The sequence below is a fragment of the Antennarius striatus genome, chromosome 10 (genome assembly GCF_040054535.1).
Source record: "Antennarius striatus isolate MH-2024 chromosome 10, ASM4005453v1, whole genome shotgun sequence".
Classification (NCBI taxonomy): domain Eukaryota; kingdom Metazoa; phylum Chordata; class Actinopteri; order Lophiiformes; family Antennariidae; genus Antennarius; species Antennarius striatus.
The window spans coordinates 16429893-16443101 of record NC_090785.1 but is presented as its reverse complement, the minus strand read 5'-3'; the positions used below and the strand labels follow the sequence as shown (position 1 = coordinate 16443101).

At 41.3% G+C, this 13209-nt stretch overlaps 1 protein-coding gene across 1 annotated transcript in view; it reads right to left on the bottom strand.

Annotated features, from left to right (window-relative positions):
• Nucleotides 1-13209, bottom strand: part of gria1a (glutamate receptor, ionotropic, AMPA 1a) — a 70909-nt gene that overhangs the window by 37289 nt on the left and 20411 nt on the right. The window contains exons 3-5 of the mRNA XM_068325027.1: nt 11869-12108; nt 6268-6452; nt 1108-1161 (exon numbers count right to left, since the gene is read on the bottom strand). Of these exons, the coding sequence (XP_068181128.1) occupies nt 1108-1161; nt 6268-6452; nt 11869-12108 (479 nt within the window). The remainder of the gene's footprint in view (nt 1-1107; nt 1162-6267; nt 6453-11868; nt 12109-13209) is intronic.

The following is a 13209-nucleotide window of genomic DNA, read 5'->3' as shown; positions in this document are numbered from 1 at the left end:
TCAAATATTTTCATGCCCCTCGGGTCCAGATGGTGACAGGTACAAAATGAAAACTAGCTCAATCTTCAGGAGACAAATGCAAAGCAAAGGATCCGTCTTACAGCTGCCTCTCTAATGTTTCAGCTTGTGCGAACAAGTCTCCATATTTCTCAGCTCAACACACACAATTTAGTTTCTCTGCTTCATGTATGAGCTAATGCAGTGGGGCCAGCTGCAAAGGTTACTACAGAGACTAGCCTTCACCAATGCTGGACATAGAATGTGGCGTTATAGATGTCTATGAGTATTTTAGCAATGATAACATTCAAATCAGTTTTACTTTGTCCACCACACTGTCAGTCATAAAGCTGTGTGCACACGACTAGGCGTACACACCAGAAAAGAAGTTAAGAACCTTCAAAAGGTACAAGGACATTGAAAAGTTTTTTTTTTGGGGTCGGGACAAACTTTAGACCTCTTTTAATAGACTTATTATAAATTACTGCGACCACTTTACGTATCAGCTGTTATTAACATCCAAGCCTTATCATTTGAAATTAAAACAGGCAAATGGGCCAGACGAGAGAGATTGAGCCAATCTAAAAGTCCAGCAGTGAGAAATTGTTCAAGCCAGCAGCTGCATATTAATGCTGTTATTACTACATCTGCTGCTGATGTCAATTTTCTCTTCATTTGGCTACAGTTAGTGAGTCTGAACAGTGCTGAAGGGGTCTACATACAATTTACACTACAACAATGGAAGCAGAGAATGGGACCTAATGGATATAAGCTTGAACACACTGGCTCCCTGACCTTTTTCCCCTCACTTCAAATCTGTAGAGATTTGTGCCTCTGACAGATTTGTGCTTCTGACTGTTTCCTGCTCTATGCTGCAGTATGTCTGTGGGTGGGAGAGGGCACGAAGCAAATATGTGATGAGAAGGAAAAGGAGATGAGAGAATATTATAGATATGCAACAGATTGTCTGAGGATAAATTGTTCTGCAGATGCATATCTATTAAAATGACAACAAGGTAATGAAAATCCAAACCTAATTAATGCAAATTCAATGAGTTGTGAATCAGTAAATGTGTGAATACTGCAACACAGTATAATGTAATTCCTTACCAAGTTAGCCAGGATGTAGTGGTAGCTCTTTGCATTCTTCCCTTGTTCAACTATCTGGAAGACAAGGTCACATCAGAGATAGAGAATAAAATACTTGTGATGCACAAACCAGCAGTATATCTGCTGTAAAGCACGATACTCAACCTTGTGCAGGACGGACACAAAGTAGGACGCTCACCTTTAAATGTGATAAAAGGTGAATAATTTACCAGAGATAAGATTTAGCACCAAATTAAAAATTCAACAGGCATACATATATACCCACCCTGTATATTTTAATATTCTGTCCTCTATCTGATTGATAAATGTCATTACTGTGACGGACAACATGTTCCACAGTGCTGGTCAGACAATCATAAAACCACAATTAACTAAATACCAAATACAAAACTAACAATGAGGTTGTTTTTATGTTAATGAGAAGCAGCTACATTGAAGTCAAGTAAGTAAAAATTAAATAGTCAGAAATAATATCTGTAGTCAGAAAGAACTGCATACAAGTGAACATCTTCTTCATATATTCCAGACTTCTCTATTGATTATTGAGTGTCACAATTATTCAATCAATTTCCAAATCTCAAAAGTGTATATTGATACTTCACATCCTCTGCTTCCTCCATGGTTGTCATGAATGTTTTGATTTCATTGTTTATTTGAAATAAAAAAAAAAAAATCCACTTCTACAAGTGGAACATGCTGACTAGTAGTACTCCCATGAGCTCTGACAATGTCATAGTATGATATCTGTCAGCAAAGTTGTCACAAAGCCCTCTGCCTCACTGATGCTAAATCTCTCTTCTGACTGCGGCAGCCTCACACTCAAACAGTGGGAGTCACAGGTCAGCTGGTAACGGCAGTTTGAACACGACGCTCAGAGACATAGCGTAGCCAAGCCGTTTATCTGTAAATGAAGTGGGCACACGGGACGATGCTTTGGTGGACATTTATGAATGTAATATTCCGTGACATAGATTTAAAAAAAACACATGTTGTTGGTGGCTGTTCAAGGAAAAGTTTATTTTGCCAACGTCTGAATAAAAAGCCTGTTGTATTGTATAGAAATAAATGTGTATAATGTGAGTTTTCACTCACATAAAAGGAGGCAGTGCGCACCACTTATTGAATGACGTACAATCAATGAATAGCACACTAGTTTGGATGCTCCATCTGCTATCTGTTCAGGCATTATAAATGACTGCACATTTCAAACCCTCTTCTCCTGTGAGCCCTATCCCTCATTTGCTCCCTCTGTTGTGTGTGGTGTCTGAGTAATGATGCTGTAGGTCATGACAGAAGGTGGCATTTGTTATTAATGGTGACCCCAGTACAATATAGTCCCTGTGGCAAAACCCCCAGGCCAGGAAAAACTAGTGGGAAGGAGGAGAGGCACACGCCAGCACTGACACCAATACACCCGACACCAGGGAATAGCATTACCATCCGAGTGATCCACTGAAAATGCTAAGAATGCAAGAAGCATTTTACTTATGCATGCAAATTTGAAGAGTCAGTAAGAGTTGAGGGCCTAGAGAACTGGTCACTTTGCGTCTCTCATTGAGAAACATTTTTGGAAGAAGCTCTTTGGTCAGGACGAATGTTCTCAGAGGAGACTGCATCATCGTTCAGTAAGAATTCACCCTCAGGGTACCATCAGTGACATTATCATAAGGGAAAGTGTACACTTTATCAGATGACTGAGACAAACTTAGGACTGAGTTTAAAGGGCAAAAGAGGTCCATGAAATTGTGTGTGTGTGTGTGTGTGTGTGTGTGCGTGCGTGCGTGCGTGTGTGTGTCAGTCAGTTCCCCATTGTTTAGGTGAACAGGCAAAGAGCATGGAGGCAGGCAGATGTGGGTGATTGATGGCGGCCGTCTGAATGCAGATCGTCTCTGGCTCAGCTGTGGTAAAATGGTGGGAAGTGATGCAATAACCTTAACTGAAGACACCAGGTCATCAATAATGTTCACACGGAGCAGCCATGACTCACCTATACTTGTATGTGTATCTGTATGTGCATGTGTGTGTGTGTGTGTGTGTGTGTGTGTGTGTGTGTGTGTGTGTGTTTATAACCAACAAGGCAATGGAAGAAAAAATAAAAAATAAAAATCTGACGCAAAACTAAAGTGACATCAAGAAGCAAAATTATTCAGATTAAAATATCAAAGGTGAGGATGTGTCTGGTGTTACAAAAGCCTGCATGAGAACAGAATGGCTCCAGCTGTGTTACTGCTGCAATCCAAAGACCTCCATCCTAAATTTAAAATGTTTTATGGTAGAAATGTTGACGTCTAATAGAAAAAGAAAGACACAGGCAACACCAATTTTCTTAATGATAGCTCAGCTCCATCAAGTGTCCCGGTGAGCCGGGAGGACAATTTCCTGTCTCAAACACCTGTGCTTTCCCACTGTGACAAGTCTGAAATTAAATGTCTACACTGAAAATATCTATAATATCAGCAGCAGCTTTACAACCTTTTTATTTCACTAAAAGTTTCAAACAATTGCAACTTCATTTCATAGGTTGGTCAATTAATGCGGTCTTTATTTTTGGATTGCCAACAGTAATTTCACTGGCTGGAATGACAACTGACATAAGTAAAGGGAGAGAAAACACACAAAATATGGGTAGAAATGAATTTTCTCCATGCTTTCAGTTGAAACCATTTGAGTAAATTCCTTTTAAACTAAAGTGTTAACTCATTTAATTTAATCTTTTATTTTATAATACAATTGTTGGGCTGAATATTTTTATTTCTTAAAAGACAATTCTAACAGATTGACGACTCAATGCAAATTATTGAATATCCGTGAATAAGTCTAACTGGGATTGCTAAATGGACAAAGATGCTGACGTTACTCCAAACACTAAAATCATCTACAAGTCGCCTTAACCTTCCATCCATCCATTTTCAACCACTTATCCAGGGCCGGGTCGCAGCCCTGGATAAGAGGATGCCCATATTTCCTTCTCCTCAGACACCTCCTCCTGCTCCTCCAGGGGGATCCCGAGGAGTTCCCAGGCCAGCCAAGAGACATTGTCCCTCCAGCCCGTCCTAGGTCTTCCTCGAGGTCTCCTCCCGGTAGGACATGCCCAGAAAACCTCCCCAGGGAGGCGACGCTCATGACCATAGGTGAGAGTAGGAACGTAAATTGTTAATCTTGCTACTTAGCTATTTCTTCACCACGACAGACCTATACAGTGACCACATCCCTGCGGAAGCTGCATCGATCCATCTGTCAATCTCACGTTCTATCCTTCCCTCACTCGTGAACAAGACTCCAATGTACTTAAACTCCTCCACAGGGGGGCAAAGACTCTCCACCGACCCGAAGAGGGAACACCACCCTTTTCCAGTCGAGAACCATGGCCTCGGATTTAGAGGTGCTGATTCTTATCCCACTCGCGTCACACTCAGCTGCAAACTGTCCCAGTGCAATCTGAAGGTCCAGGTTTGATGAGGCCAAGAGGACAAAATTTTCCACAAAGCAGAGATGAAATGCTTTGGTCTCCAAACCGGACTCCATCCAGATCCTGGCTGCTCCTAGAAATTCTGTCCATAAAGTTTATTTACAGAAACTATGATAGAGGGCAGCCCTGCTGAAGTCCAACATGCACCAGGACAGGTCTGACTTCATGTCGGCAATGCGGACCAAGCTATGGCTTCAGTCATACAGGGACCAGACAGCCCTCAGCAAAGGGCCCCGAACCCCATACTCCCGAAGCACTCCCCACAAGATACCACAAGGGACACAATCGAATGCCTTCTCCAGATCCACAAAACACATGTGGACTGGTTGGGCAAACTCCCATGAACCCTCGAGCACTTGATGGTGGGTGTAGAGATGGTCCAGTGTTCTGCGACCGGGACAAAAACGGCATGGTTCCTCCTGAATCCACGGTTCAACTATAGGTCTACTCCTCCTCCCCAGTACCCTGGAATAGACTTTCACCGGGAGGCTGAGGAGTGTGATCCCCCTATAGTTGGTCCCCCTTTTTGAAAAGAGGGACCACCGCCCCAGTCTGCCAATCCAAAGTTACTGTCCCCAACTGCAATGCAATGTTATAGAGATGTGCCAACAATGACAGTCCCTGACATCCAGAGACTTGAGGTACTCAAGGCGAATCTCATCCACCACCTCGGTAACTTCAGCTTGGGTGATGAACGAGTCCACCTCTGAGACCTCATCCTCTGCTTCCTTTGTCTAAGACATGGTAGCAGGATTGAGGAGATCCTTGAAGTATTCTTTCCACCACCCAACAATATCCTCAGTTGAGGTCAGCAGCTCTCCGCGTCTACTGTAAACAGTGTTGGCTGTGCACCGCTTTCCCCTCCTGAGGCACCGAATGGTTTGCCAGAATTTCTTCGAGGCTGTCCTCCTCAATGGCCTTCTTGAACTTTTCCCAGACCCGACTTTTTGTCTCCGCAACTACTCAAGCTGCAGTACGCCTGGCCTGCCTGTACCCGTCAGCTGCCTCCGTAGTCCCACAATTCAACAAGATTTGATATATTCTTCAGCTTGGCGGCATCCCTAACTTCCGGTGTCCACCACCGGGTTCGGGGGTTACCACCACGACAGGCACCAGAGACCTTTTTAAAAAAATTTTTTTTTTAAATGCCTGAGCAGTGCATATATACAATTTCCTCCGGGATTAATAAAGTATCTATCTATCTATCTTGCAACTACAGCTCCGAGCAGCCGCTTCGACAAAGGACTTGGAAAACATGGTCCAGTCTGACTCAATGTCCCCAGCCTCCTGCGGGATCTGAGACAAGCTCCCTCGGAGGTGGGAGTTGAAGACCTCACTGACAGAGGGTTCCGCCAGACGTTCCCAACAGACTCTCAAAACACTTTTTTATGGACATCCCTGTGGTTGAACAAGGTGTTTGTTATGGACAAATTGTGACTAGCACAGAAGTCAAATAACAGAACACCACTCGTGTTCAGATCGGGGAGGTTGTTCGTCCCAATCACCCCTTTCCAGGTCTCACTGTCATTGCCCACGAGAGCATTGAAGTCCCCAAGGAGAACAATGGAGTCCCCACTCGGAGCACTATTCATTACCCCTCTCAGGAACTCCAAGAAGGCCAGGTATTCTGCTGTTTGGCCAGTAGGCCGAGACAGTCCTTTTTCATTGCAAAACACGGAAGAGCTCTTTACCTTTTTCAGGATGCCAGTCAGTCTTTCTGTCTCACAGTCGATGATAATTTGGCCCTCCTTCCTCTTGTCCAAGTCTTGGAACACTTTCAAGAAGGAAGCCTCTGTCATGGTCTCCACATTGACTGAGGTCACCAGCCAGTTCCTCTCCGCTGCTGTGTCCAGAACCTTCTGCAGCACCGACAGGCCTGGATAGTAAAGAGTCGAAGAGTGAAGAAGAGTGAAAGAAGGGAGCTAAAGGAGGACCTAAATTTGTATATTTATTAAGCTCTGCAAAAGACTGTAAGATGAATGAAGTTCAGAATGACAGACTGCTAGTCCACTGATATGTAAGGCTATATATTTTATTATATTTGGCAGCATGAGACATAAATCATGCAGGCTGATTTTGCATAGCATGTTCTCAGATTATGGGCTAAAAGATATATTAAACAGAAGCCGTGCAGAAAACTAAACCGCTCTTTATAAGCTTATCAATCAGGATCTCCCCTGTAGCTCTGGTGATAAAGTACAATGAGAGGGTCAGTCCATTAAACACGCTGACACCTACAGGTGTGCCTTCCCAACTCACACAGTGCCAAGCTAAATAATCACCTCTTTCACACAAATCATTAGTCCATGCATCATCACAGATGACACACTCACAGCCAGCTTTACATCCTCGGAGCACCAATTACAGGTGATGCTACTCAATTACTATGTCACCAATATGCTGCTGGGACTCTCAAGCATCACAGCAAGAAAGTCAAGGAGCCAATGAGCAAAAGGCTCATGCAAATGCAGGAAAGGAAGGTGATTAGAGCAGACATTGATCTTGAGCTCTGATTTACAGTCCGATTCTCTGTTGCACTCTTTTGCTGCTGGCAGTGGAGCAATCAGATTCGAGCTGGCAGACACAGTTGTTACCTAAAATAATGAAGTCATTTCACTCGCAGCAGACTGGTAAGCATTACCCAAATGAATTATAGCAATTATGAAATTTAGGAATGTAAACTAAAACAGAAAGCTGTATTTGTTTTTTCTTCACAAAGCTATTAAAATTACACATTTCGTGCCACTACGGATGTGTTTTGCAAATCTTTGTTGTGTGTTCATATGGCGGATTTAGGAATACTGATCAAATGTAAAAATGGCTAATCAACAAGAATGCAGACCTGCTAGAGGAATGCTGAGAAATTCATACTTCTAGAAATAAATACAACCACAAAACAGCACATGTAAATAAAATACACACACAGATCATGTAGCAAAGTATGTCCATAAAGACACAAGGACGCTTGGCATCTTTGTTGGTGACTCTATTCATTTAATGATGATCATGACTCAAAAATAAGCCATTAAAGATTTAACAGTAGTTGTGAAACTGATGACAGTCATTGGAAAATTAGAGGTATTTAATTGTGGTTGTGAATAAGGTCAGTGGCTCCTGAGCTAAATGAACAACTACCAGTGAATGGTGTCAAATCCCAATCACCAGGGAAAGCACCAGACTTGACAATCCGATGCAAGCATTTGGAGGTGCCTTTGAACCTGAGCTCATCAAAATGATAGAATATTTTAATTATTTTCTAACTTGATTTTCAATTACCTTACTTCTCTCCTTATGCAATCATGTGTTTATCTATTTGTTTATCTGGTTGTACATGTTGTATTATGTTGTATTATGTTCCAACTCTTTAGCTTACAGCTGGGCAGCAATCAACATGAGCTAAAATTAGTCCTAATTAAAGCTTAGACATGAGAATGTGTTATATATTACAGAGACCTGCTATCAAGTTTCCCACAGTGTTATCGCTGCAGCTGAATTATTACAACTTGACATTTCATACATCAAATGCTTCCTTCTCTTTTTTGTCTCACTGCATTTACCCTGAATATCATCTCACCTTTTTTAAAGATGATACATCTAATGCATAGCTGTACATCAGAGCCAGCCTGATGTGGAGGCTCGTTCAGGACTGGCTAAGGTAAAAATTGCCCTCCAAAGGAATTGTGGAAGAGAATAATGCCCTAATGGAATTGGGCTGTCATTAACACTCTTCTGGCCCAAGGCAATACACGGAGCCCTGGACACAGAGGAATCGCAAGCAAGGAAAATAATATTTGAGAAAAAACAATTTCTTGACTATTGCTTATAATGGATTTTAATGTTCTATCCAATTTGTTTTCATGTTCTTGCATTTTATTAGAAAGTAAGACAGATGTTTTCAGAAAAAAAGAAAAAAAAGTGTGGCTTTAGAGACATCTGAAAAAAATGTTATGAAAGAAGCTGCATGTGTGTATATGCGTGTGCGTGTATGATAACTTGAGATAAAACACGCGGAAAGCTGAAATGCAGTAGAAATAAGTCTACCATGATTATTTTAGACTTGAATAGAACAGAATATAATGGGGGTTTCAAAAGACACTGAGATAAGTTTAATATGTCGCACATGAACTACACTGTACATCATAGTGAATAGTGTAGAGTCAGCAGTTTTGATGATAATTGTCTGTGTATGAAATTAAAGGAACTAACGGTATTACACTGTTATTTTTACAAATGCACACAGCATTTCTTCTAAAGTAAAGACGCTTTAGCTGTCTGGAACCTGCTATTTATCAAACTGATCCATACCATCACTAATGCCCATTAAACATTTATATGATATGGAAGACAGGTTTCATGCCAAACAAATTCATGCCACACAAATTCCTCACAACTAAATATGATTATTTATTTTTTTGTAAAGGCTTAAAATAGGGATGTGATTGTGACTAAAGCGTAGTTTCCAGGCAACAGAGGAGGACTGATAAGCATTCCACTGACTCCATCCCATTTCCATCTCAACTGCACAGGGGTGACCCCCGCAAATATACACACAAACACACACATGCCCAACAGTTTGTGAGTACATAATGAAAGGATCAAGAAAAAAAAAAGGCCATCGTGGATCAATATGAATCTAGACCGCTGTAAAATCTCTCCTTTCACGGATCGGTTGTGTGCTTTGCAGAGTGAAATGATGGCATCTGTATTTCAAAACTGACACTTTGCAGCTTGTGCACACAGAGGTTCCAAGGCTTGAGATTCAAGATCTAAGACTTTACTTTTAACAAATTCAAAGTGAATTGACATTAAGGAAATGATGGGATGAAGGTACATTTCTTTGTCATTGCCCTGTGTTTCTGGTATGCACATTTAGCTACAGCAAGAGCACGATGATGGGAACACCCACCATATTCGTGATAACGTTTGTCTATTTAACTTCACAGAAGGCCCAAATGTAAGGGCGCCTCAATTCAGCATCTGTTGAATCACCCCTCCGATAGAAGCAAAAAAGCAAAACCTCAGAAAGACAGAAGAAAAAGTTACCAAATGTTTAGATCAGCATATGCTAACTAACACTGGCCAAAGATGACTGAATGTGCATTTAAATTTATTTGATCTTCATGCAAAGTGACTGCACTGACATTCATCAGAGGACGGAGAAGAAATAAAAGCAGGTGGTAACGGGACACTCTGATGGCAAAGCTGCACAGGTCTCCCTCTGTTGTGGTTTTCTGAGTTGGTTCTGTGTATGGTTTCATACTGTAATACTAAAGCATGAAGCCTTGCATTGTTTTGCTTTGTTTGCACAACAGAAATGCATTAAGTTGTCAATAGAAATGAACATACCCTGTGTCCATTGCAATATAAGAGCACTGCAGTATGTTTGTGTTCACTTAGGGAGACTTTCATTATAAACCAGTGGGAGATCTACGTTGTTAAAACCGTCCATACACATTTGAAATCCAGCCACTGCCATTGTCTCTTCTCAATTTGAAATATTGCTTTTTCAAATGAATATACATCATGTCACTGTTATTCTGCCTGATTGTGATGCAGCTATATTCCCATTGATGCCTGTGGTAGTTTCTGCACAGTCTAGTGTGTTTATAAATATTTACAGTACCCCAATCAGATTGTCGATCATGTAAGGTTACAGCATTATTAGATCATGATTATAATGGGTTTGAGAGGCTAGAGGGATGTTTTCATTCACAGCAGATTATAAACCCTCATTAGTTGGAGACCCAATGTTGGTGTAATAAGTCTGTGTAAGTGTTTTCAAAAAGGAGGTCAGCTATAATGTTCTGAAAATAGCATTAGCTTGGAGCCACGTCTTTATCCTTCTTAGAGTTATCATAATTATAATAACTAAGTAAGTTAGATCTCTACATTGTTCAGGCTGTTTTTGCGCATCCATGTTACAAGCAAATTGCAGCTATTAACTATAAAAAGCAACTTTTATTGAAGGTTCATTTGCATGTTGCATTCCATTAATATTGTAGCGACTTCAAAACCAAAGAGTCGCTGAGAGGTTGACGCCGGGGCCTTCCTTTCTCAGACGCGCCTCAAGGATAAATCACTATGATACTACAAAAAAATGTTTAATCTTTTTTTAACGGAAAAAAACAAACAATCAACTCATAAAACTGTGCACAAACTCATAATATAAGTGATCACACAAAGTAGCATAGCGATAAGAGCGTTGCGTTGCGTGTTGTGGTGTTGTGGTCAAAATATGGCAACCCCGCTTACCCTCTCTCTCTCTATCCACACATGTGAGCAGGTACCCCTATTTAACCTATATTAAACGTTCACGCCCACGTTCACGCCCACATCTACTTATTCCCTCAAATGAGATCCCAAAAAACAGCATCAGTAACAACAGCAGATACAATATTTAAACCATCATACCCCTACAAAATACCTATAAATCCATTCATGGCTCCTACAAATATTATAAAGGGATCAATCCAAGGGGAATGATGACTCCACTAACAATTGCATGTGCAAAATGGGCGTTTAAATTGTGTATGTTTCTGCCACACACACGCAAAAACACATACACACAAAAAAAAACAAACTACAGGCTTCACAGTCATGCTCTAACACCCACAGCACCGGGACAGATGGCATGGCATCGTGGTAAGGGTAAAGCTGATTGTCTAGAGAAGACAGGAGCAAAAGCTGAGGCTGACAGGTGTGCTGGTTTATTGCTGCCTGCCTCTGCAGTGGTTCATTTATTTAAATGGTAAGTTATAGCACTTTTTTGTATTTTTCTTTTTAGATGTGATGTGAGGAAAGGCATAGTTGCAAACCAGATTCCTGCTGACAAATACTCCATGAAAAGCTTGATCTTTTTGTTCTGTTGTGTGATTTGTCCTGCAGTGCAGGTGACTGTTTCTTTATTCTGTGTTGTCTTTCTGTGGAAACATGGTGGTCTAAAATACATGCTCTACTAGCTCATTGTTGCACAAAAGCTATAATTGACCCCAATGGGGTCGCCATGGCAATATGAAGAAAACTAATGTTGGTTGGTTTAATGACTGGGTCTGCTTCTGACTGCTATCATGACCATGTGGTTTAGTACATTTAAAAGAAATCCCACGGTGAAACTACACATGCTTCCATTGAAAGGTGAATGAATATGATAATACTTTAGGAGATGTGATTATAATGAAATCCAGTTTAGACTCTCCATATTTCAGAGGATTACCTCAGGTATCTTGGCACTTCGCTGTTTTAATGATGACCACTAAGAATAATGAAATTAAACATAGGCTGACATTTCGTACCTGAGTCAGAACTGTACATGTAAACAAACTTGGTCCATCCGTAGTGATCAATCACCCCCACCAGAGCATCCTGGAGTTCAGGCCTCAGCTGGATGACAAACTGGTTGGCCGTCTCAATGGGGAAAGACGGAGTGACGAAGCAGACGTGCAGCGCTCCGCAGAACGACATGAGCATGTTGACTGTCTTCCTGTCATACAGGCCAATGATGGCATACACACCCTTGGAGAACTGGGAACAAACTGCCAGAAAAAAAAGGACAGGAAAAGAAAACACAGAGAAGCTTAGTTTCTGGATTAATAACGGGATTTGGGAATATTTACAATATAAGAAAACATTCTAGCACAGAGAAAAAAAAACACCACAAAGCCAAAAGAGAAGCTTTCTTTTGTCTTAACTAAAACGCTCTTCATTTACTGTAAATTCCGGCATATTTTAGCAACTCTTTTCATTGTTTTTGAAACCGGCAGCTTAAATAATGATTAGAAAGCAATCAATATGGCTACTGAAGAAGGAAATAGAGCTGCTCCACGTAGGGTTGGCATCATCGATAGTGAGATGTTGGAGATGACCATGTTGTTTCACAACCGTACAGAAACTGTTTGGAAAAAATACATGATTCAAAATTTAAAATATCCCATGTTTCGCCATCTCGATGCCTATATGTAGAATGGACACACACAAATACACACACACACACACACACAGACACACACACACACACACACACACACACACACACACACACACACACATACACACAAATACCCGCTTCACTCGCCATCATGGGTCACAGGGTGCTGGAGCCTATCCCAGCTGACTGGGTGAGCAAGGCAGGGTATTCTCCGGGCACGACGCCAGTGTACTGTGGAGCCACATGTAAACAGACAACCATGCACTCATACCTACGGGCAACTTGGTATTACCAATGCACCTAAGCTACATTTTTTAGGGGTGGGAGGAAGTCAGAAAACCCAGAAAAAACCCACGCAGACACGGGGAGAACATGCAAACTCCGCAAAGAGTGGTACCTGAACTTGAAACTGCCTTGCTGTGTGGCGACAGCGCTACCCACTGCACCACTGTGTCTCCTTCATACAGTATATGTAAGCAATATATGTTTGTTACATATACTGTATAAAGAAGTAGATTGATTGATTGATTGATTGATTGAAAGATTGCAATTGATTGATCTGCAGCCCTATACTGGATTCAGTTGAATTCAGCTTCTACTTTACTTTTGTTCGTCACCTCAATAGCAAACCCAAGAAATGCTAATTCTGATAGGAAAAAATATAAATCTGGAGCAAGAGAAAGAAATACATGCCATCAACCAAGCGGCC